Consider the following 25,077-nt stretch of genomic DNA (forward strand, 5'->3'; position numbering starts at 1 on the left):
AGGCAAGATAGACAATGCCCACTAATAACTGAAAGGAATCCATCAATAAACCCAGTAATCCATTTGCCTATTTCCAAGTTTTGGATAATTTTTCTATATACTCTATAAAGTTAGAAAGGCTTCCAATAAATTCCATTTAGATATTAATACCTGTCAATGCACAGAAATTAAAACAATTTAAAGATCTCATTTGACTTTAATTTTTATTCTAGAATTAGACAATACTTCATTCCATAAAATAGAATTACTATTCAGATAGGATGAACAGAAGAGCTTGGTTTTGTAGACCGAAAGTGGGTAAAAGAAAAGAAGAAACAAAGAACAAAAAGCAATTTGGTCATTTCAAAGTGACTTTTCTTATAAGGAAGGGACAGGGAGCCAGCTCTAGGTCACTTCTTTTGTAAAAGAAATAAATCAGAGTGAACTTCCTTATTATGCTGACTGAAACTAGCCTACATGGGAAATTTGGCTATTATCTCTCATTTCTCTGATTTGGTAACTTTAGCCCAAATGATTCCATTTTGATTTTTAGTCTACTCTGATAGGGTCCAGGATAATAGTTTAGTCTAAAAAAAAAAAAAAAACAGTCCCTGTAACTGTATAATTTCATTTCTCTCCTTTTTTTCTTTCTTGTTGTACTATGGATTGAACTCAGGGCCTCACAAGTTAGGCAAGTTCTGCCACTGAGCTAGAGCTACATCCCCAGAATCATCCTATAATTTTTACTCCACACATCAAAATTAGCCCTTCGTTGTGGCCTTTCCTATAGTAACTTTAAAGAGCATTAGTATACTTGTGTTGTAATAAGAAACAATTGGACTATTTAATTAAAAGGCCAATTTTAATAATGGTATTTTAATATAATATATTGATGATATATGATAAACTACTTTCATTCTATCACAAAATGAATGCCAGTATCACACCCTAGTGAACATGTGCAAAGATTGTTCCATTGTTTCTGCTCACTTTCAATCCAGCTCCCTACTCCAGACAGAGTGGTCTGAATTGCATGTCTGTCTTTGTCATTCCTTGGCTTCAAATTCTTCTGTGGTTTTACCCCCTTCCTTACAGAGGCCAACTGCATACTTAGTGAAAAGATGCACCTGTCTAGCCTCTTCTTTCACAAACCCTACACTACCACTCCAGGCTCGTTCCCCAATGGAGCCATGTCTTGAGAACTCCAGTGCAATGGACTGAGTGATTATGTCTGCCTAAGGTGCTTATGTTGAAGTCCTAACCCCCATGATTATGGTACTAGGAAGTGGGGCTCTTAGAAGGTGACTTGGTATTGAGGATAAAGCCACACGATTGGAAAGAGTATCCTTAAAAAAAAAAAAAAAAAAGAGACTCCAGAGAATACTAAGTCCCTTCCACACAGCTAAAACCAGGAAAGAGGCCTTTGCCAGATGTTGATTTGCAAGTGCCTTGATCTTGGACTTCCCAACCTCCAGAACTGTGAACAATAAATTTCTGTTATTTATAAGACATCCAGTTTATGGCATTTTGTTACAGCAGCCGGAACAGACTAAGATTAAAAGCTAAATTCTAATTTTGCCTTAGGTCTCCAAGTATACAATTCTTTACATCTAGAATATTATCCTCCATGCTTGCCAGGCAATTTCTTATTTCTCTATCCAGTATTAGTTTAAAAGTTGTCTTAGCTCAGGTTTCCTAGACAACAAAGCCTAAGGCAAGAAATCAGTGATGATTCTTTATGGAAGGGGCAGGCATATATAATCCAAGGGCAAGCAAGTGTGAAAAAAAAATATAAAACTGAATGAAGCAAGAAAGAATTTCAAATGTATTACCACACTGTCCTCAGCCTCATGATGTGCCTCAAAGAAGCACATTTTTTTCTCAGAAAATGTTGGGTATTGAGGACTTCTCAGGGTGACAGTACAGGTAATCAGTGTTTCAGAACAGGAGAAATAGAAGAGTGGAATCCAATTGTTCTGATCCCAACTAGCTTTTGTTTCCCATTGGTTGGTGAGTGCCAGGGAGTGTGGCAGAAGTCAGTGTGAGAGCATCTAAGGGATCCACATTTTGGAAGCTGCCACTCAGAGAACACAGGCAAGTTATCAGGACATGAGTTACAGGAGATTTCTACCCTTATTATCTCACCAATCTTCCTCCTGAGCTCCACAAATACAAGCCAGAGTGTTTTAGTTTGCTTTTTCATTGCTGTGACTAAAGGAGCCCACCAGAACAACTGTAAGGGAGGAAAAGTTTATTAGAGGGCTCACAGTGTCAGAGATCTTAGTCCAGAGAAGGCCCGCTCCATTCCTCAGGGCTCCAGATGAGGCAGAACATCATGGCGGAAGAGTGTGGCAGAGGGAAGCAGCCCACGTGATGATCAGAAAGCAGAGAGATACTCCACTCTGCAGATACAAAATATATACCCTACAGCCACGCCCCCACCCAGTGAACCACTTCCTCCAGCCCTCCCCCTCCAGTTACCACTCAGTTAATCCCATCAGGGACCCATTCACTGATTAGGTTAAGGCTGTAACCTAATTATTACTCCTCTGAACCTTCTTGCATTGTCTGATGAGAGCTTTTGGGGGACACCACATATAAACCACAACACAGAGAAATTCAGATGTGGCAGGATGAAATAAGAACTGAGAAAATGGGCTTTGTCCTTTTCCTCACTGCAAGGTACAGGCTTCTTTGGAAGAGAGGGAGAGAAAAATCTTTTGAGTTGGATGCAATTTCTAAATTCTGATTTATACTAGATTGGGTTTTAGAATACTTGAAAGTGAATCTCAACTCCCCAAATGGGACTTGTTCATATATTGAGAGGAACTGGAAAACAATATGAGGATCCTGGTAAGAAAATACCCACAGAAAGAAAGGGAGACTCAACACAGCTTGTCCAAAGGGAGCAGCTAGAGTGAATTGCCAGGATATAAACCACATCTTTTGGAGTATTCAAGGGACAAGGGAATAATGAGAAAAATAATTTAAACAAATGAAACATCTGTACAAATTCTATCCCTGTTGTCAGAATATAAATTTTTGTTTCATTAAAAAAAATAATTTAGGGGCTGTGGTTATGGCTCAGCGGTAGAGCACTTCTCTCCCACATGCAAAGCCCTGGGTTCGATCCTCAGCACCATATATAAATAAATAAAATAAAGTTATTTAAAAAAACAAATTTAAAAATTATATATGTGGCTATTCCTGTTTTCTGCAAGAATTTTTTGGAATTGAATTTTTCAAAGTTGTATTTCTATAAGGCAATTTGGAATTTCAACCTTTCTCTTCTACCAGTCTCTGGAATCATTCAGCTGAAACAAAAGACTCAGATGGGATAATAGAGAAGCTGCTCCCCTCCACTTGCCTTTCTACCTCCCTAGACAGGCACTGGTTCTGTAGGATTCACAGGTATTTTTAAAATGTAACTGAAAGCAGCATCTCTAAATGGTCTGAAGTTTGTATGGCATAAACCAAACTCAAATTTAAAACCGTACTGCCACAAAGTAACAGCTAAGCAAGCTAAAATTTAAAAAAAAACCCATGTTTTAATATGCAATAGTGGGTGAGCTACATGCTCAGTGAAGAGTAAACATGGATGTAATTTCATCTAGAAGAGCAGGATTCCTGTCACCTTCCCTTCCCTGCCAGAGCATGCAGGTTGGTTTCTGCTGACACATGCCCTGCGTCACTCTGACATCCTGGGACTGGAAGGTTTTTAGCATTTTTATATTCAGAGCTCCTGTGTTCTGAATCAGTTCAGGTTATGTATCATCTTTTCTCAGTCTCTTCTCTGACTCACCCTAGATGTGGACACTTTTTCTTGATTTCCCCCGCTTATGTCTGTCAATCAGGAGAGACAAGTGTATGGCAGAGGAAGGGTCTTATGTCTGTTGCTTCTCACCCTCTTCCCCTCTGTGTTCTTCCTTTTCCCATGTCTCCTTTTCATGGTCTCTCCAAGAAATTAATTTCCCTTTTCTGTGACTGCAAAACAGTTTGGGCCACTGTCTCCTGCTTGCTCATGGCTTCCATTTACCTATACTTCATGTATTCTGTCAACAATGGACCATATTCTCCAACTCTCCAGCACAAAAAACTGTCAGCAGCTTTGGAGTTTCAACCTTTCTCTCCTAGCAGCCTCATGATTATTCAGCTGAAACAAAAGACTCAGAGGTGGGATAATAGAGACGCTGCTCCCCTCCACCTGCCTTCCTAGCTCCCTAGACAGGTTGGTGGTGGGGCACAACATGTCCCATCATGCTTGGGGTGGGTCTCTAGGCAACCTCAAAGCGGGAAACAAACATTACATGTATTTTTCTACTAAACTACCTCCCCACACACAAACTTTTGAAAGCAGGTGCTGCTAAGGTCGATTCTGATTTTAAGTAACACCTTTTTGTCCTCTTCATTCCTCATCTGTCACATGAACTATGCCAGAACACATTTAATAAAGAGCTCTATTTTAATCATTAATTATGTTACCAATATACCAGTTGTATTGTATCCTAATGTAATTCGCACTTGTGGATTTCAAAGAGCTTCCCCAGATTTAATTAATCTTAAGCTCTGCTAATGAAAAGCCTTGCTTCTACCCGGCACGAGTTTGGGTTTCTAATCTGTTCCTTAAGGTCACCTCATTTTTCTTGAAAATGTACATTTATAATTTAACACTGCAGATCGTTCACATTCCCTATTAAGCAATTATTTTGATTACTTCATTATCTTTCATTTTTCCCCTAGACTATTTAGGTTGGCTTCTGCCTACCACGAGCCAAGTGTAATTCCGACATTCTCTCTCACTCCCTTTATTAGCATGATCTGCATTAGCAAGGGATTCATTTTCATTCCGAAGACTGAAAACAATTTCATTATCTGATAAAAATTATCTTCTCATACACTATAAGAAGCAATTCTCCTCATTTATGGTCTCATTAGGCATTTCATCTACCCAATACATCTTCTCAATACTTCTTTCCGGAAGTAATTGTCTTGTGACTCAACTATGGATATTTTGAACTAGGGATTCTCCTTTTCACCTTCTTTTCCTCCTTCACTTTTTTTCTTTTCCTAATGTAAAAACTTCAATGTCTCCTCTCTGAACCTCGATATTTCCCTCTCTTCCTAAAACATTTCTTAGGCTTCATTCTAACATTTACACTGTTGTATTGTGAATTGTAAGTTTACATTTTCTGTTGCCCTTCACGTTCTATGAGCATCTTAAGGGCTGGGCAGACATATGGATCTTTTTGTCTTCAGAGCCTAGTATACAGCAATGCTTAAAAAATATGTACTGAGAAAATTAAGGACTAAATGCTCATATTTATCAGAATGTAGTTTTAATTTAGTCAAATGTTTATTCTTTTCAAAACACAGGAGAGAATCAGGAAGTTGAAGCAATACACTAAGAAAATTGATTAGTTGGACAAAATAAAAGCAAACTAAAGAAACTTACAAAAGTGTAAATAATAGCAAAAACTCAAAACAATATCTGGAGTATCTGCATACATCATAAGTAATCAGATGGGGTAAGATCCAAGTCTGAATGGGAACTTTCTGTGGAAGCAGTATATTGAATCATAATCATTTCTTCTCACCACATTTCCAAAGGCTCATAGATACTGTTGAAAAATTCTTCAATCTGATGTCACACTTTTGATTGATTTCTCAGTTTTATTCATCCCTAGAGGAGGAAAAAAGAATAATAAGACTACTTCCTCATCTCACCACACACAGGTTAGAAATGTAAGCAACAGTGAAACACCATTTTGCAGCATTGGGTCAATTCCATGGGAATGACAATATGTCTCTGCCTGTTGTTGGGAGCTGGACCCATTTTTAAGGAAGCCAGAATTCCTGGAAGGTTAGGATTGTGTTAAGTTCAAAATGCTACTATACCTTGAAATGTCAAGGAGGCAGGCAGCCAAAGGAATCTGGTGATAGGGGTGTAGTCTGGGTTAGAGATAAAACTTTGAGGATTTTGGCACGTAAGTGGCACTGGATGGGGTTGTCTTGAGAGTGGAGAAAAGAGAAAATATGCCAGGAAGGAGAGAGTTTTGTTTTTCTTTTTTTAACTCTGGTCAGACAATCTTTAAGTCAGGGGTCAGCGAACTATGGCTTGTGGGTCAAATCTGGTTCACCACCTGATTCTGTTCAGACCTTGAGCTAAGAATGGCTTTACAATTTTTAAATGCTTTGGAGGAAATTCCAAAGAGTAGTATTTCATGACACATAAATTTTAAAATATGCAAATGGATGAAGTCTTCCCAGAACACAGTCATGTTTTTTTTGTTTGCATGTTGCCCATGGTTGCTTTCACACTATAATGAAATGAGCAATGCAGATGCAAAGCCCAAAGTATTTTCTATCTTGTCTTCTACAGAAAAAGTTTGCTAATCATGATGCTGTATAAAAATGTGAGTCCTAGGACTGCTGTGCCCATTGTTGCTACTATGAAGGGACCCTGCTTTGAAGGTGAAATGTCATAGGAAGAGGGTTGCTGAGAGGCTTGTGGAGATATGACTCTGAACCTAGGCAGTGAATTAAACCTGAAGTCTACCTTACTTTTGGATTTTTTTTTTAGTTATTTCAGTATATAAATTCCCTTCATTGTATAAGACAGAGTTAGGTTTTCTATCATCCCAAACCCAAAGATCTTAATTAATACAAAGTCCTGATATAATCTCAGTCTTTTTCATCCTTAATAAACCATCTTAGACTCAAATCTTCTATTCCATAGCCTATGACAGTCCCAAAGCATACCAACATTTCTACAAATCCCCAAAGATAACATTCTCATTGTCCTTGCCCCACAAATACCACGTCAGTGATGCATTCTGTCTATTTTTAACCCATTCTACTTCATCACTAGCTTCCCAAACATAAACACATACTTTAGAACTACCATTTTTATGTGTTTAGTAATATTTCTTAAGGTTCAAAAGATCACTGAAAGGGGCCATTTCATCCACTGTACAATCTCTTATCATCCCCTGGATATTCAATAGCCACTGTTTTCTTCTCTCTTTATTCTTTAATTCTTCTGTTTCCAGGGCAAATGAATTCTTCTCTTTGCAGGATGAGTAACGGTCTTGGTTTGCCTGAAACTGTCCCAGTTTTTGGAGTCCTGGTTTTTGCACTGTAAGTTACATTTTCAAAGAAATGTCTCAGTTCTGAACAAACTGGGAAGTCTGGAAACCCTATCTCCTTATCTCAAATCATTTTACCTACTTCTGTGAACTATCAAAAATATCCCATTATCTGTGGCTCAAGAGACCACCTGCTCCAATACACTTACCAAAGCATCGTCCCAATCAAGGCAAAGATCTCCTTAAAGGGAACTACTGAACAGAAGTTTAGAAAATAATATTTTATCATTAGACCAACACACTTAAGATTATCTTGTCTTAATTTATGCTTTCGCCATTACAAAATGTCTCATTTCATTTCTGGAAGTATTCATGTTTTAAAATATACCTCTTCCTTTTATTTTCAAGATGTCAGTGTCTTCTATTTAAAATACATAACATCTCTGTTTTTATTTAGAAGTTTTGGTACATTTATACCTAATATAATCAGTGATATGGTTGAATGTAAGCTGAGTGTAAGTCATCTAGACTTTTAGGTTGATTTATTTTTTCTCTCAGCACTTTTAAGAAAGTAATGATCGGAACTAGAGCGCTCCCCTAGCATTTGTGAGGCCCTGGGTTCATGATCCTCAGTACCACATAAAATTAAATAAATAAAGGTATTGTGTCCAACTATAACTAAAAAATAAATGTATTTTTTAAAATGTAATGATCAATATTCAGCCTTAAACAATTATTTTAGGTCTGATTTTATAATTACTTGTACTGTTTTTTGACCCAGAGTTCAAAATTGTTATTGGCACATGGTAGTTCTATAAAAGTCATTCTGTTATTACCAGGAGACAACGCTTACCATTACTAAATTAAAAAACAAAACCCTCTGCTTTTTCCAGGTAGAAATGACTTTCCCTGGAAGGCATATGTAATAGTATAAGAATTTAGTGATCAGAAGAGGTAAGTGCTACTGAGTTTCCAGTGTGTGCCAGCCACTGTTCTAGGCACTTTATCTGAACCAAACTTACAAACAAGAAAACTGAAGTTTAGAAAAGAAACTTGCCCAAGTTCATGTGGGTGGCATGTCAGAGCTGGCTCTCTTAAACATCATGCTACTCTGCTATTCAAGTTTAGACTGGTTGTTTCATGAGGGAGAAAATTTACAGGGGATTTAAACTGGTGATAGAGGAAACAAACTGAATAACTTCTCTGGTCTCTTTAAATTTATGAATCCATTACTCTATAAAAATTACAATCCCAAATTGGCTAAAAGTATTATCATGTCAAAAAATTATTTTTCCCTCAATCAGAAATCCAAAAACATGTACCAGTTTTTCCAATTATGCCCAACTCCTGTAGAATCATCTCTTCCTTCTGCTTTGAATTTGACTTCTGGCACCTCAAGCAGAACTCTGTGGTTACACGGGTTGCAGCAACACTAGTTGTATATTGTGTTCATTCTGAATGCAGTGTCAGGACTGACCAACCAACTTACTTTGAGCAGTTCAAAGTATCAGCCTTTGAAGTCTTGACAAATAGCTGTTTGGTGTGTTTTTCCACGCTACCCCAAACATATCTGAAAAGTATTTTTGACCAGTGAAATTGCTCTAAGTAAAAGGTCACTGGGAAGTGTTTTCCTTCATATAAAAATAAAACTGCTTTTAAGATCAATACAAAACATTCTTTTCTTTGACATCCTTCCTTTGCTACATGCCTCCCTGATTATTATAAACTAATTAATCAGAAATGGATATTGTTTCACAAAGTTAAAACAAAGAACAAATCCTTGAAAAATTAGTCTGCAATTCTTGAAATGATCTGTGAGATGTGTTGCATTCCCCTGTAGGCTGTGCTAAAGATACAGTTTATTTACAGTGTGTTCTCATAAGGATTCAGAGGAAAACCTTTTTTGGAGGGGACGGATTAGCATCAGAATTAGGAATATCATTGCATCTTCTAAGTATGTCCCCAGTTTCTCCCTTGCACCACCACTATTGATCTTGTACATTAGATTTACTTGTCAACATGTGCTACAGGAGAGCAGACAGCCACTCTTAATGAGTGCAAACATTCAATGGCATCTTTTTTTAAATAAAATAAAATCAAGGCAACTCCTGGCTCATCTTACTTTCCTACCATTATTTGTTTTCTTTGCCTAATTTTCTTATCTGCTTTCACTTAATCCTGTCCTTGCATTGAATACATACTTCTAAGCTACCTTTGACTCTCTTTTTGAGTATGTCTGATTATAAAAAGCTAAATGGTCCAGATTTGACTACCACAATGTTGAAAATAAGAACCACTGAACTATAAACAAAAACCAAGAAGTAAATAAGAACCTTAAATTCAGAAAATATGTAAAAAGGGTCAATATCGTTGCTATCAAGGGATCTTGGAAATCAATTAGAAAAAGATGATCATACAATTAAAAATTTGAGCACAGGTCCTGAAAAGGAATGAAAATGGGAAAAAACTGCAATGGCCCAGTAAAAAATTTGAAAATTGTTCAATTTGAGTAGTCGTCAAAAAAAGGCAAAACTAAATTTAATGAGAAAGTTCTGTACAAAACTGGAAGAAAAAGTTTTTTATTTCCTTGAAATATGCTTACTTTGTTGCCTCACCTCAGGGAGGGGACAGATATATGATAAACATGGTAAGAAAAAAGCATGAGTGTGTCGTGGAGGCACCAGAAGATACGGTGAAGACAGGCTCTAAGCAGAGGAGATGCCTGGGCTGAGTGTGGAATGTGAGCTTTTAAAAAAAATTTAATTAACGAATAAAAATTACATTAATAAAAATTATACCATGTATGACATGGTGTTTTGAAACATGTATACATGGTGGAATGGCAAATTTAAGCTAATTAATATATGTAATTATCTCACAGTCTTTGTTTTTGTGGTGAGAACACTTAAAATCTACTCAGCAATTTTCAAAACGACAATACATTGTGATTAACTGTGGTCACCGTAGTGCCAGAACACAATATTTCTCTTGAACTTATTCTTCCAATCAAACTGAAATTTTGTATGCTTTCACCAACCTATCTCCTACCACCTCCCTTCCCTGATCCTGGTACCAACAGTCTACTCACTACTACGTGTTCAACTTTTTTAGATTCCACATACAAGTGAGACTGTGTGATGTCTGTCTTTCTTTGTCTGGCTTATTTCACTTAACAATATCCTCCACCTCTACCCACATTGTCAGATGTGATAGAAGTTTCTGCTTTTTAAGGGCTGAATAGCATTCCATTGTTGATATGTACCTCATTGTTCTTTCTTTATTCATCAGTTGGTGGACACTTTAGTGGATTCTACATCCTGGCTGTCATGAACAATGATGCAATGAACATGGGAGTGCAGCTGTCTCTTCAACATACTGATTTCATATGCCCAGGATTGGGAATGGGATGCAAGTTCTAAAAGGAAGGGGCTGGCTGAGCACCATTCCTCATGTGTGCAGTCCCTGGCACAGAGTGGGCATTTGGAAAATATTTTTTAAGTAAAAAGAGAGAGAAGGAACATTTTCACCAAGAAGCAAAAACAGAGTAATGAATAAAATCTATTAAATGAACAAAGTGCATCAAATGAACACATGTAGGCTTGAATGAATGAGCTTAGTTTGTCAGGGAGACACTAATGTATCTATGAAAGAGAGATTAAATGACCGGTCTCCAAAGGACGAAATGGAGATTTGATTTTTTCCCCCTTCTATGGATCATTACCATATACTTTATTACTAGGAAAAAGAATTCTGGACAATTCCTTTGGATCTAATTACATCCTGATTATTCTAACTGCATTTCATCCAAACCCCCAGGTCTAAACACTCCCAACTGGAGCATTTTCCTAGCCAATAAGTTTCTATGATACACTCAGGGAATGTGGATAGTTGCTTCAAATCTTGAGTCTGAACATTGTTTGAACACTGTTTGGTTTTTTTTTTCCTGGATAATGGGGAAGATAATTAGACACGCTATTGAAAATATATTTAAATGTTAACATCGGTGGACTTCTGGGTAAATTTTCTACTTTGTACCTTTCTATACTTTACAAATTCTCTACATTAATTCTGAATCACTTTTATAATGACGAGAAATCAGTCCAAGAAATTCTTGCGAATCTTGTGGGAGAGAATTAAATTAGGAAAGTTATGAAACTACTTAGAAATCTCTCAATTACTTAGAAATATACTGAGTTTTCACATCATGGACAATTTAAAGGGAGGGGGTTCAAGGTTGTTTGGACTTGGGCAGAATCTGGTTTTAGATTTGTTCCACTCTAAGCTGTTGAACACAAAATGTATAAATGTTACCTAAAATATCAAACAGGGGCAAGTGCAATTCACTTGCAATTAAATTTTGTATTGTTTCCAAAGTTCTAGTTGAAAACATACTTCTTGTAATGAAATTCCTATGCCTCTTAACCCAGTTTTTTAACTAATTAATTTAATCATGAAGAAAACTGCTGTCACTAAAGCCTTCCTTTGAATCATGCCTGTGTTTATGATAAAAAAATCTGTTGCCATGGAAATTTTAGTGTCAAAGTTGCAACTCTATAAGTCTCCACTGAAGTAGAAAGCAAAAATAGAAAATGAATATTTGATAAAGAGAAACTTACTAATGTAATTTTTAAAATGTTAAAATTATAGATGGTAGGTGGATTTTACACGTGAACCTCATCTTACATAACAGGCAATCTTGTAAAACAATCTTCATGTGTATAATTTTGGAAGATCAAATAATTTATTAAATATAATGAGAAAAGTTATAATAGGAATTCCGCAAAGAATCTGCCTCAATTTAATTAAACATTTAGTATGGCTGTACTATCTTATATTAAAAATTAATATATACATAGATTGAGTTTTCTAAAATTGGGCATATGTATATAGTCTGATATCAGTTTCAAAATGATTATTAGTTGTCATTATAAACCCAAATAATGGAACCAGATGTGAACCATTCAGATGCAGTCATATAATGAGAACTGAATCATATTTCTCATTTAAGAGATGTTTACTGATTTGTGAGCCAATAACTGTACACAGTCAACAAAATGAGGAAGACATTTGTTTTTAATTTATGAAATATACCATGTATGCAAAAAAAGTAGACAAAATACAAAAAAAAAAAAAAAAAAAACCAACCCACCCAGCTTAAGAAAGAGAAATTTTCAAACACAAGTGAAACCTCTTGGGCATTCTTCCTAGAGCTTGTTTCCCTTCTTCATCCAACAGGTGATCACAACCTGAATTTGGTGTCAGACATTAACTTTTGTTTAAAATACGTTTTGAGGATATATGCACACATTCATAAATATTATATTGTGTTATTCTGCCTGATTGAAACTTTATATAAAGGCTATCTTCCTATGTATCCTTTGGCAACCCTTAATTTTGTTTTCTTGCTCAACCTGCCTTTGAAGAGAATCCAGATTGATACACATCTCTTTAATTTATTTGCAGAGGCTTAGTATTCTATCACTCATTCATTTATAACTTCAGGATAGTATTTTCCTGTATGACTATGACTGTGGCTAATTTATTTATTCTCCATCTGAGGGATATTTAGTAGGTTTTTAAATTTTATTTTTGCTATTATACTCAATGCATCAGTGACATTTTCACACACAAGGGGGTCCACAACAAGCATTTCAAACCTGAGAAAATGGCAGAGTAATTAATTATGCAGCAGACTTTGGGGCTCACTGTTTACTCTCTAAACCATAGTTAGGGACTTTTTTCAAACTTATGCACACAGATAATATTAATAAATAAATGAACAACATCTGTATATATTACAGATTGAAACTATCCTTGAGGGCATTATGTATTTTTCACTTAAGTTCCCAGCCTTTATGAACACTCTTAAATTAGACAAAATGATGTACTGGGCCTCAATCTGAACTAGTCAAAGGAGTGTAGGGCAGACTCATATTTATGACACCCTTGAGCTAAGGGTAGAAAGCTGTGCTATGAAAATTAGAACAAAAAGAAACTACATGCCAAAGGGCACCGTTAGAGGTCAAATGAGTGGGGCATCCGGAAGTACTCTAGGAACTCAGGGGGAGGACATCCTCCTGCCCAGTCACTCAGAGTAACATGGAGGGATTTGCAATGCTATTGTCTGGAAGAAGAAAGGAAGGACAAGCAAACCGAGGCAGAAACCAAGTTTCTTGTAAAGTGAACCATTTTATTCCAAAAATGTTCCATTTTTCTCCCCTGCAGTTCAGTGAAGGAGAACAAGTCAGCTGGGCCGGGGAATGTGTAAAGCTGCCCGCATGAAGTGAACCGAGACCACTGCATTTAAGCCTCTGAATAGCTGGCAGGTGGTCAATTTCTAAAGCAATTGCTTGGAGATTGATAAGGAGCAAGATGTGGGAAGCACTTGGGTTTTATTACTTATCACTTAGCCACACTCTTCCCAGTCTTCTCTGCATCCCTCCTCCATTTTTTTATTTTTTTATTTTTGCCTTTCTTTCCTCCTCTTTTCAGTTTGTCTTCTGTTATTCTCTGCTATAATTAAAACAAATAGAAAACACTGCAGGTATGAACATGCTATAAAGCACTTGCAGATACTGTATATTGCATTTTTAAAAAGCAGCTGCAAACTTATTTGGTCTTAAAGAAAAAAGAAACCCCCCGAAAGACATTTTCATCTGGTAGATTTTGAATTTTCCTTTTGTTTGTACCTGAGCCCAGTTCATCATTTCCACAGCACCTTGCACAGAAAGTTCCAGCTTTAACTAGTGAGTGTTGCTCCTATTTTAGAAGAGACGGGGACTTTGTAGAATGATGTTAAAATGGGAAAACTGTGACTTCAGGGTCTGTTGCAGTTTTAGGCAGTATTTTTCTGAGACAAAAACAACACCCAATAATAACAGCATCTATGAATAACTGACACTGGTGAAAAAGTAAAAAATACACTGAAATGTTATATTATCTGCAATAGTGGGAAGGGACCTGCCTTTCCCCGAGGAAAACCGTATATTGGCTTAGATAGCATTGCTTCCCTCTACACCATCGTGTTTCTTGAGGCATCCGTTCAGGGCTGCAAGTCATTTTATAAAGTCTCTTTCTAGGGCAGGATAATAGGTGTTTCAATTTTAACTTGAGGCTCAGCTATGTCTTACTCTCCCTTGACTTACAAGTTTTCCAGAGCCATGGAATGGCTTAGCAATGAAGAACTCAGATTCTCCAGTCAAGATTTAAATCCTGGCTCCATCTTTAACTGACCATGATCACTGAGCTTTATGCTTCTGTTTCCCCCATCTGTAACATGGCCTCAGTAATACTCTGTGCATCACGGTCACAATTCTTGGGAAAATACAGGGAGATAATGCATATGAGGTACTTACTAATACAGTGCTTTGCATGGTAACTGCTCCAGAAAGAGTGGGCAAAAGTGGTAGTGGTAATGATGGTGGAGCTATTTGCCATACCTTTACCTCCTTTTTTTTAGACTCCATGTTGCCATATGGCCTAGGTCATTTTCTTCCATTCATCCATCCATCCATCCATCCATCCATTCATTGAACAAGTATTATACTATATCATAGATCTCTATGAAGTGTCAGGCATTATTCTAGGCCTCTAGAAAATAGTACATGCATCCTAATAGTTACAATAAAGAAAAATGTGCCAGTCAGGATAGAATCCTGTAAACCCAGTGACTTAGGAAGCTGAGACAGGAGGATTGCCACATTTAAGGCCAGGTCCAGCAACTTAGCAAGACCCTCAGCAACTTAATGAGACCTTGTCTTAATGTAAAATAAAAATAAACAGTTTGGGAATATAGCTCAATGGAAATATGTTCCTGGATTAAATTCCCAGGACCACAAAAATTAATAAATAAGTATATAAAATTAAAATAACAAAAAATGTAAAGCATTCAACTAGTCAAAACTTAATAGTGATGAATAATGGAAGATGAGCATATATACCCTTGGGATGCTAACATTAGGTTGAAATTAATGGCCTTGGGTTTTAGTCATGTTATATTTCTACATGTATATATTAAATTTATAGGTAATCTACAGCACCTTTCTTGCCCTTGGTAGCCAAATTTTGCATAAAAAATTTAACTCCATCTATTGGGAAATGCAGACCTTCAAAGTGTTCTCTAACCCAGCAGAGATCTCTCTCTCTCTCTCTCTCTCTCTCTCTCTCTCTCTCTCTCTCTCTCTCTTTCTCTCCATGTTGACCCTCCATGGAGGCCATTCTTCTATAAATGTCAACTAGTACTTGACATTTAATGCCATGTACTTGTCTTTCCTCTCCTTAGTCAACTGTAATGGCACCCCATCAACCACTGATTCAGCCCCAAGTCTCCATTCAAGACCATCCTTAGAGTTCATCTCATTTTCCATGCTAACTCCATACACTGGCTAGGTAGTAGGCTAGAACTCTGCACATGCACCAAATGCATTTCCACGTGTATGCCTCTGCCCTCCTACAGTGCCTAATTCTAGAAAATTTCTATAGCAATTTTTCAACTACCCCAATTCTTCTGATCCTTAAATGTCTTGCCAAAAAGACTTATGCAGTTCTGTAGGACAATTCTAGTTTGGTTGCTTACATATATTGAAATTCTGTGGATGTCTATATTTAAAAAATTAGGGGCCAACTTAAGATTGATCCTTTTATTTTACTTTTTATTATTGAGACCATTTAAAAATACTAGTTACTAGATACTATTATAATAATGTTTCATAAAAGGAAGGCATTTTTAAGGATTGGGGATATAGCTCAGAGGTTAAGCATCACTGAGTTCAATTTCTAGTACCAAATAAATAAAGTAAAATAAACAAAAAAAATTTAAAAAGAAAAAAAATAAAGGTCCTTTTAACACCATTAGGAAGTAAGAAATTCATAATCTGAGAATAAAGAACAATATACTATTATATATTATATTTATATTTAGAAAAATAGATTTACTTACTTTATTTACTTAGCCATGAGTAATCATTTATGGGCCAGCATCTGGACAGCATTCATGTTTAGCATTGTTAGATGCTAGACAGTCAGAAGTGCTCAGTCCTCCTCTACTTTGGCAGGGAAACGGCACTTGCGGTACTCTGACATTGCTACATTAGACACTATACTAAGCATCTCATTGCACCAAATCACTTACTTTGATACATACAATAGCCCTATGAGAAGGACGTTAATGTCCCCATTCTATAGATGAGAAAACAAAAGCCTAAGAGTTTAAGTTAATTCTTTAAAGTAGCAAAGCTAGCTAGCAAATGGTGAAGTTACTTATTATCCAAACCCAGGTCTATGTGATTGCAGAGTCAGAGCACTAAGATGTGATCTCTCCGAAGTATAAAATATGGAAGGTCTAACTGGCTTCAGAGTTCTTTCCAAACCCAATAGACAAACTTCCAGAGTTGAATTGACCACCTGTTGGGGTTAATACATGGTTTCTCAACACTGGCGCCACTGACATCTTGGGATGGATAATTCTTGGTTATTGGAGGATGTTTAGCAGCACCCATATCCTCTACCCACGAGAGGCCAATACCATTCTTCCTCCAGTTATAACAACCCAGAATGTCTCCAGATACTGTCAAATGTCTTCGATGCAGAAAACTGCTCTCAGTTGAGAATTATTGGTTTAATCTGATCTTGTTGGATGGACATGTCTAAAGACAACCTCACATAAACTACCACAAACGTTAGAATAGTTATGTCATGCACAAACATATTTTCTTTGGCTATCTCTGTAAGATAGTTTGAACAAATACTGGCATTGTCATTTAATTAAAATGCTATGTAAAGCATTCCTCAACACTATAGTTTATAAAAAAAACCTCTAGCTTATATAAGAAAATAATCTTGATAGTTGTAAGAGAACAGTTCCAGAAACTTTATTTCAAACTAAGAAAAATACCAATAAGATTCTTTCTAAAGTTACCCTGGAAAGGAAGGTCATGAAATAATCGACACTATCCAGTTGAAAAGGCTTCCTCCTGATATAATACAGCCATTAGCAAGATCGAAAAGTCTCTCAAGATTGAATATAGAAGGCAGCGAGATATCAAATGGTACCTGAAAAAAAAAATAAAAGTGTTGTGAAGTACACTGTTTCAAACTGTTCACTGAATTCTCAAAATATCCAGATACACGTTTCACATAACAATTTTATATGAAAGTTAGCTACCTTTGTTGGTTAAAGTAAGGCACAAAGCTTCATACCTCTATAGTGCTGAAATCTCACAAAGTCATTCTATATCCTATTAGGATTTATAGATTAGCCTTCAAATTATCAGGTCCTTCCAAAAATATAGACTGTTTATATAGTCTTGCTCATAGTTCCAAGCATAGGACTCTTGGCCCTGGTTCTTACTGAAATGCTTTCCTTCCTAACAGACTGGCTGTTGACACATCTCCCTCCCTCATTTTGAGCATAAGTCATACCACACTCATGGGGGGAATACCAGTAAATTATATCTGGAGATCACTCTATCTGAAAGAGGCACTGAGTTGCCATGACCGAAAGTAACTACAGCCAAACTCAGCCTAAGCAGGTTGAAAAACAAGAGAATAAAGATTCCTTCTCTTGTCATAGTGTTGATTATTTGATTGGGGGAAGGACAAGGAAGAGAAGACAAAAGTGATGGAAAGGAAATGAATGTTTACAAAGATCCACTTTGTACCAATATGTTTGTATCATGAATGAGTAAATGCTATATAGAATGACCACAACAGGTTAGAGCTGTGGGCCTAAGTCACAGTAAGAAATTAGAGGACAAGTTTTACCAATTTCCAGTCTACTTATTAAATAAACCATTCATTCCTTTTATTCTCAAAGAAGCACAATGAACTTAAAAAAAAGTGGAGGCTGGTTTTTGTTAACTTTTTCTTCACTTAAAACAAATGTATCCCAATGATTTCTAGAACTTGAAACAATAAAGAGGCATTAAAAAGCTTAATATCATCTCCCCCCTTCCTTTATCAATTCTGATATATAATCAATTTTTTCCTATGGCTTTTGTGTTTTTTTTTAAATGGGATGACCACCTTTCCATTATTTTCTTCTTCATTAATGATATATAAGAGAACTCCCTTCTTAATTGATTCAGGGAACTACATGGAAGTTAAGAGTGCGCCTTCTAGAGTAAGACTGCCTGGTTCAAATTCAAACTTCATACACACCAGCTCTGCGAGGGGGTCAAGTATTTGATCTGCCTGAATCTTAATTTCATCATCCGTGAAATAGAAATGATAATATTACTATACCATATTGTTTTTACAAGGATTGAATGAGTTCATACAAATAAATGGCGCCTAGCATACTACAATGACTACTTGATAAAAACTACATAATACTATTATTACTGAATCCATCCTTCTTTATGGGTATACAACAGTTGGGCTTGCCAGCTCCTGATTTGTTCCATCATTCTCTGCAGAGCTCACTTCTGCTTTTTTGTACATGCTTGCCTATTTATAGATAGATAATTCCTGGATATAGTGGTTTTTTATTTCTGTATTACTGATTCTCTGAAATTGTTTTGTTTAGTCAAGGGGTGTTTACCTTTTACATTTTAACATTTCTTTCTAGAATTACTTTCCAAATAAGTTATGGCAATTAACACTTCAACCAGAAATATGTGAGAATTTCCTCAAACCCAAGGTAGCATGTTATAGAATGTCAGAAACCCTCATTTTTGTTGTTACTTTTGCTATTTCATTATAATTTTTATTCAGTGAAAAGGGAACAATTTGGGGAATTAATTTTAATTGCTTTATTAATGCATTGGAACTACATATAGTAACCATGCTTATTTTGGTTGTATCTCATTGCTATTTAATTGCTCTGAACATTTTATCTATTTTATGTGATGAAAAATCTCATATCCAATTTAATAACATTGAGTATATGGTTTTCAAAGAAGTGAACAAGGAAAAAAATTGGTATTAAAAATATTTATATTTTCTTTAGAACTCTCTTTTGTTGCAGAACCCTTTCCATTATGTAGAAATGGTTTTAACAAAACAAGGTGGCCAAGTTAGTTTTATTTAATATTAGAGTTATCTTTATGACATAATTTATTTACTAGATACAAATAGAGCATTTTGGCTTCTGACTCGTTCATTGAACCTCTGTACACAGGTCACCATTGGTCAAAGCAGAAAGATCAACTGGTGAGTTTACTTATGGAGGCCACAGGCCAAAGTTTCACATTAGAAAGATAAAAGCAGTTGTCACCCAGAAGGCACTGATCCCTGTCTGTCCTCAGGAGAATACAAATTATTCTAAAAATGTTAGGAGCCACCCTACCTTTCTAGACACCCAAGTGTTTTAAGCCCTTTGGAAGGTAAGTCTAGTACTTCATGTACTTATGTCTATGCTAGAACATAGTATTCTATATTTTTGTATTGATATACACAATTTTAAGGTAAATTTCTGATTGAAATAAATATATATGTGTGTGTGTATGTATATATGCACACACACACACATATATATATTTCAAAATGAACATATTTATAAAACCATCACACAGATCAAGAAATAGTGAGACTTACTAGGTTACTGGGTATGCATGTGTTTACCCTTAAGACAACTGGACCACAGTTTTCAAACTCACACTCTCTATCAGCAATGTATGAAAGCTCTACTTATTCCATATTTTTACAAACTTTGATAATTTCAGTTTAATATTTTGGCCATTCTGGAGTTTCGTATGCATTAAGAAACTCATTATGGTCAGGGAGCGGTGGCACACACCTGTAATCCCAGAAGCTCAGGAGGCTGAGTCAGGAGGATCGAAAGTTCAAAGCTAGCTTCAGCAACACCTAGGCACTAAGCAACTCAGTAAGACTCTGTCTCTAAATAAAATACAAATAGAGCTGGGGATGTGGCTCAGCGGTCGCATGCTCCTGAGTTCAAGACCCAATATAACAAAACAAAACAGAAAAAGAAACTCATTATGTTTTAATGTCATGTCCTTGACAACTAATAACACCTTATTTATGGTATAGGTCTCTCCATGAAGTGCAGATTCTTTATGGATACATATGGGAATTCTTAATATATTCTAGGAACTAATCCTTTATTCTCTCTCTCTCTCTCTCTCTCTCTCTCTCTCACACACACACACACACACACACACACACACACACACACACGCGCGCGTGCGCGCTCCTACACTGTGGCTCACCATTTCACTTAAAGATAGTTTAAATACAGTCCGATTTATAGTCTTTATTCTAGGAATGGTAATTTTTTTTATGTGGGTCCTAATTATGAAATCCTTGCCATGACCAGGGTCATGAAGATAAAATCCTTTATGATATTCTCTGGAAGATTTATTGTTTTATCTTCTGCATGTGCTCCTATGATCAATTTGGAATTGATTTTGAATGCTCTATAAGGTAAGGATTGAGGTATATTACTTTTCTATATAGATATTCACCTGACCCAGACTCATTTATTGAAAATGTTTTTCCTTCTGCACTGTATGGAAAAATCACTGTATATGTATGGGTTTCTTTCTGGACTCTCATTCTATTTATGTGTTTGTAGAATAGAGATTCTGTCTTTTTAGCCGCTGAACTCTAATCTGTTTATCTATACTTACTCCAGTTTCATTCTGTGTTCTTTTATAAGACACAATAGCCAAAAGTTTAAGTCCGTCAGCTTTGTTCTTGTTCTAGATGGTCTTTAAATTCTTTGTACACTTATGTAAATTACTGATACTTTTATAATTGATAGCTTTTTAAATTTCACTTCTAGTTGTGCTTATTCTAAATAGAAATAAAAATATATTTGTATTGATTGTACATATAGCAACCTCCTTGAATTGATTTATTCTAAGAGTTTATCTGAAACTACTTTGAGTTTTTTGTGTCTATGAATAATGACAGTTTTATTTCTTCCTTTCTCACACCTGTACCTTAAAAAAGAAAGAAAGAAAACACCTGTACCTTTTTTGAAATTCCTCCATTTGTCTGGCTAAGAACTTCCATTAGAAGTAATGATAGATATCATTTACATATAATTAACTAACTTTTCAAACCAGGGGAAAGAGGAATGTTTATTTAATGAGTGGTATTGTAAAATTGCTACTATGGCTGCATCCTTACCTTTATTTATATCCTATATTATTTTTGTTACATTTACCTAGATTTTAAATAATTTTGCCACTATTACAAATGAAGTTTAAAAAGATTTTTTTTCATTTTAAATTATTTTCACTAGAATTAGGAAATCACCTAACCATGGTTAGGGCAGCGCCTGGTAAAATCAACATTTTATCAAATACTAAAATAAAAAAAAATCACTATCCTCAAAATCATTAAGGCCAGTTTTTTACATGTTAACTTAGGTGAAAACACTGAATTTGTCTCACAGCCGAAGCACATTAATGTTATCAATATTAAAAGAAACTGAATGTTCATTTAAAGTGAGTCCACATAAATTTTACCAAGTGAACATACCCACCAGACCTGGAGACTGAATGACTTGCCCAAGATTCTTTAGCCAGTGAAGGTCAAGGTCAGGATCCATGCCAAGCACATTGACTCCTTAGAACACATTCTTCACCACTCTGCCGCACTGCCTCTCCCCCAGTACCCATCCCTCTCAGATTCCTCCCGCCTTGTCTGTTTAGCATGGGCAAGTCCAAGACTCTTGCTCCATCCAGCCTCTCTCCCACTCCTAACCAATCCTTCTTCCTATGGGCTCAGCGTGTACCCTGGACACTCACATTTCCAGTTTCTGCTTTTGGAAATTTAAGGAAGGTTTAGGATTTTCTTCCATAGGAAATTTCTCAAATAAATTTAAGTTTCAGGTAAAATTATGAAACTTTCTTGCATTTAATAAAGAAAATATTGGCAATTGCATACATGTAGGCTTCTGTGCTTTGTTTTAAAGAGAGAGTGAGAGAGGAGAGAGAAAGAGAGAGAGAGAATTTTTAATATTTATTTCTTAGTTCTTGGCGGACACAACATCTTTGTTGGTATGTGGTGCTGAGGATCGAACCCGGGCGCACGCATGCCAGGCAAGCGCGCTACCGTTTGAGCCACATCCCCAGCCCTATTTTTTTTTTTATAATTAGTCTTGAATCCAGATTGTCCAGCAGAAGGTACCAAGGAATCCTGATTTCTTTTCTTAGGTTAGAAAAGTCTCCATGGAGGAAAAGGCAGAACACCTTTTGGCAAGTAACTATAAGTTCCTTTAACCAGGTTATACTTTACGGAGCAATATTAAATAAATGATGATTTTGCCCTCTCAAGACCAAAATAGTAAAAAGAAGGGAAAATGGGGTGGGGTGGGGTGCCGCAGTCTGGCTGGGCACAATTCAGGAGCCACTTGTCAAAAGAAACTAACTTTATTTTTAGAACTACAAACGCCAAGCAAAACAGCTCCTCAGGGAAAAAACCCTCAGAGCCCAACTGCCACCACCGGCTTCCACAAGCCTCTCACCCACACAAGCCTCACCACCTCCCACAATCCTCCTGCTCTTGAGCCCCTTTGGCTGTGGCTCTCAACAGTGGGGGAACCCATGAAAAAGGGTTCATAGGGATTTTGAAAGCCATCAGCGAGAGCTAAAGGTTATTTGCCAATTCTATATTTTATATGAGTTTTTTCATGAAAACTAGATTCTATTGTCATAAAGATTTTATAACTTGTGTTCTGTTATTCCAATATTTTACCTCAGTCTAAAGGAAAATTATATTGTCTTCAAAATATTTATGATCCTTCTCAACCCAGTGAGTTTTTATTAAGCACCTATTCCAAAACTTCTTCCTACTCCTTCCTACTCCTCTCAGGAGTGTCAGTTGCTTTTTTATTGATTTTTTAAGTGGTAAATAACAACAACAACAAAAAAAGTGGAGAGGGAGAACAAACTTCCACAAATCATTTAGGTTTGCTTATTCTTATACTGTGACTGGGAAGCCAGGAGTTTGAACAACTCTGAGTTTTGTGATATGGATGGATTTAACCCAGTCACCTTTTGAAAACCTTAAAACATTCAGCAAGAGACATGGGGAAAAATTTTAATACCCTCAGGGTAAGAAACCAAATAGTATTTCCATCCAGCACTTTTACATATAAGTTTCTCTATCATGTTTTCTATCTCTTCTTAATATATCGCCTTTTCTGAAGCTAATGATTTATTGAATTTCTTACCTAGACTGCGGAAAAAAACACATTTCAAAGGAGAAAGGATAATATGATACTAGATTACTTAAGAACCAATATCATGAATGACTGGTGACCCATCTAATAGAAGTTTCACATGAGGGAGAACTAGATATATTTGGTTTCACTGTACTTTACACAATTATGAACATCCCTATGCCAGCAATAATCGATATTATTTCCCCCTTCTAACAGAAACAGCACTCAAAGCTTAGGAGGGTGAAAGGGCTTTTATATAACTCTACCAGACCACAGGAAATTTCACACTTTTCTGAGAATAAAATTATCTTTTCATCACTCTAATTTTGTGCTACTAAAACTTTAAATATGACAGAAAATATTTTTTATATGAGATCAAGCAGTCATACTGGTGAGATGTAGAAATCTTTTAATATTAAATTTTAAAGAAATAATATTACTATAAAAAGCATTTTACAGAGAACAAGAAAATTGGAGATTAAAGACAAGATGTAGTGGAGGAAGCATTTGTGTAGGGAATTGGTTCAGGTGGCACATTGTCTAGTAGGAAAATAGACCCTTCTTAAATCAATAGGAAAATAGACCCTTCTTAAATGATCACCATCACTAGCATTACCACCCTCACTTGACCATGACTGAGCTCTGCTGTGCATGGTGTTTCCTTTTAATAAAGGACAGAGTTCACCTTTTAATAAAGGACAATTTTTGTTCAAATGCATCATCTCATATGTGCAAAAAACCAGATAAACTCCAAACATATCAGCAACAGGAGGGCCCCTGTCTTTCTTCTCACCTTAACCTGAATGTTTCCAACAATAGCCTGTTTACTGAAATACATGAAGAGCACCTCCACGAGCCAAGTGTGCTGTGGGAGACCTATGGTCAGTGCAATGTATGCTCAGAAATCAATTTTACATTTTGTTCACTACTTAGAGTTGTGGTATAATAAAAGTTAATATTTGTCCTCATCCCTGAGTTCCTGGCACAGAGCTCTTAAAACACTTGGAATTTGCTGTCTTTTATATGCTAAGGATAGGAGAAGCAATTAAGTTCAATCAAAGCTAATGATGTAATCAATCATGCTTACATAAGGAAACCCCATAAAATCTCTGTTCTGGGTGTTTGCAGGGTAGCGAAGGCCTGGAGGCTCTGGAAGGGTGACATACTCTGGGGGCGAATGGCAGGCCCTCACCCTTGCCCTATGCATCTCTTCCATCTGGTGTTCCCAAGTTATAGCCCTTATAGCAAAGTCATAATCATAAATAAAAGTAGTGGGTTGTTTTTTTTTTTTTTTAGTTTTGTGAGTTGTTAAGGAAGGATCCGAGTTTGTATTTGACTGAGAGACACCTTGTTTGTTACATCTATTTGCATCAGGCACCTGAAGTGAAGGCAGTCTTGTGGAAATGAGCCCTTAACTTGATGTTCCATTATATTCGGGGTAATAAATATCAATAAAATATTTGATAAAATCTTTGGAGACCCAGTTGGTGTTGGAGAATCATAGAACTGTTTAGTATTAGGAAAAACCCATATGGCAGCCATACCTAGTATTATTCAAACCAAGGCAGAGCTCAGCTAGAGAATGTCTCAGGGTCCTTGACCTTTTCTTCCTAGGCAACCATTTTGCACACATTATCATTCCCACCCCATCCACACCCAGTTAAAGCTCTCTACTTAATGCAAAGTGGTAGAGTTGATATAGGTATATGATTTTTCATAGAGAACTATTTAAGGATACACCTAATACACCTAATACACCTAATACACCTAATACACCTAATACACCTAATAGTGAAAGTTCAGGCTGTACATATCCTGGCTTATTCTGAGTGCTTAGGACTGAGGCCCAGAATAAGGCACCTTTGAAGTCTGACACAG

General features: G+C 36.3%; 1 protein-coding gene across 1 annotated transcript in view; it reads right to left on the reverse strand.

Moving 5' to 3' along the window:
• Positions 1 to 5,298: 5,298 nt before the first annotated feature.
• The window catches only part of Cfap54 (cilia and flagella associated protein 54), a 283,309-nt gene continuing 263,530 nt past the window's right edge, over positions 5,299 to 25,077 (reverse strand). Inside the window, exons 68-69 of the mRNA XM_078052960.1 lie at positions 16,981 to 17,114; positions 5,299 to 5,659 (exon numbers count right to left, since the gene is read on the reverse strand). Of these exons, the coding sequence (XP_077909086.1) occupies positions 16,995 to 17,114 (120 nt within the window). The 3' untranslated portion in view covers positions 5,299 to 5,659; positions 16,981 to 16,994. The remainder of the gene's footprint in view (positions 5,660 to 16,980; positions 17,115 to 25,077) is intronic.

The sequence above is a fragment of the Ictidomys tridecemlineatus genome, chromosome 6, assembly GCF_052094955.1.
Source record: "Ictidomys tridecemlineatus isolate mIctTri1 chromosome 6, mIctTri1.hap1, whole genome shotgun sequence".
NCBI classification, from domain to species: domain Eukaryota; kingdom Metazoa; phylum Chordata; class Mammalia; order Rodentia; family Sciuridae; genus Ictidomys; species Ictidomys tridecemlineatus.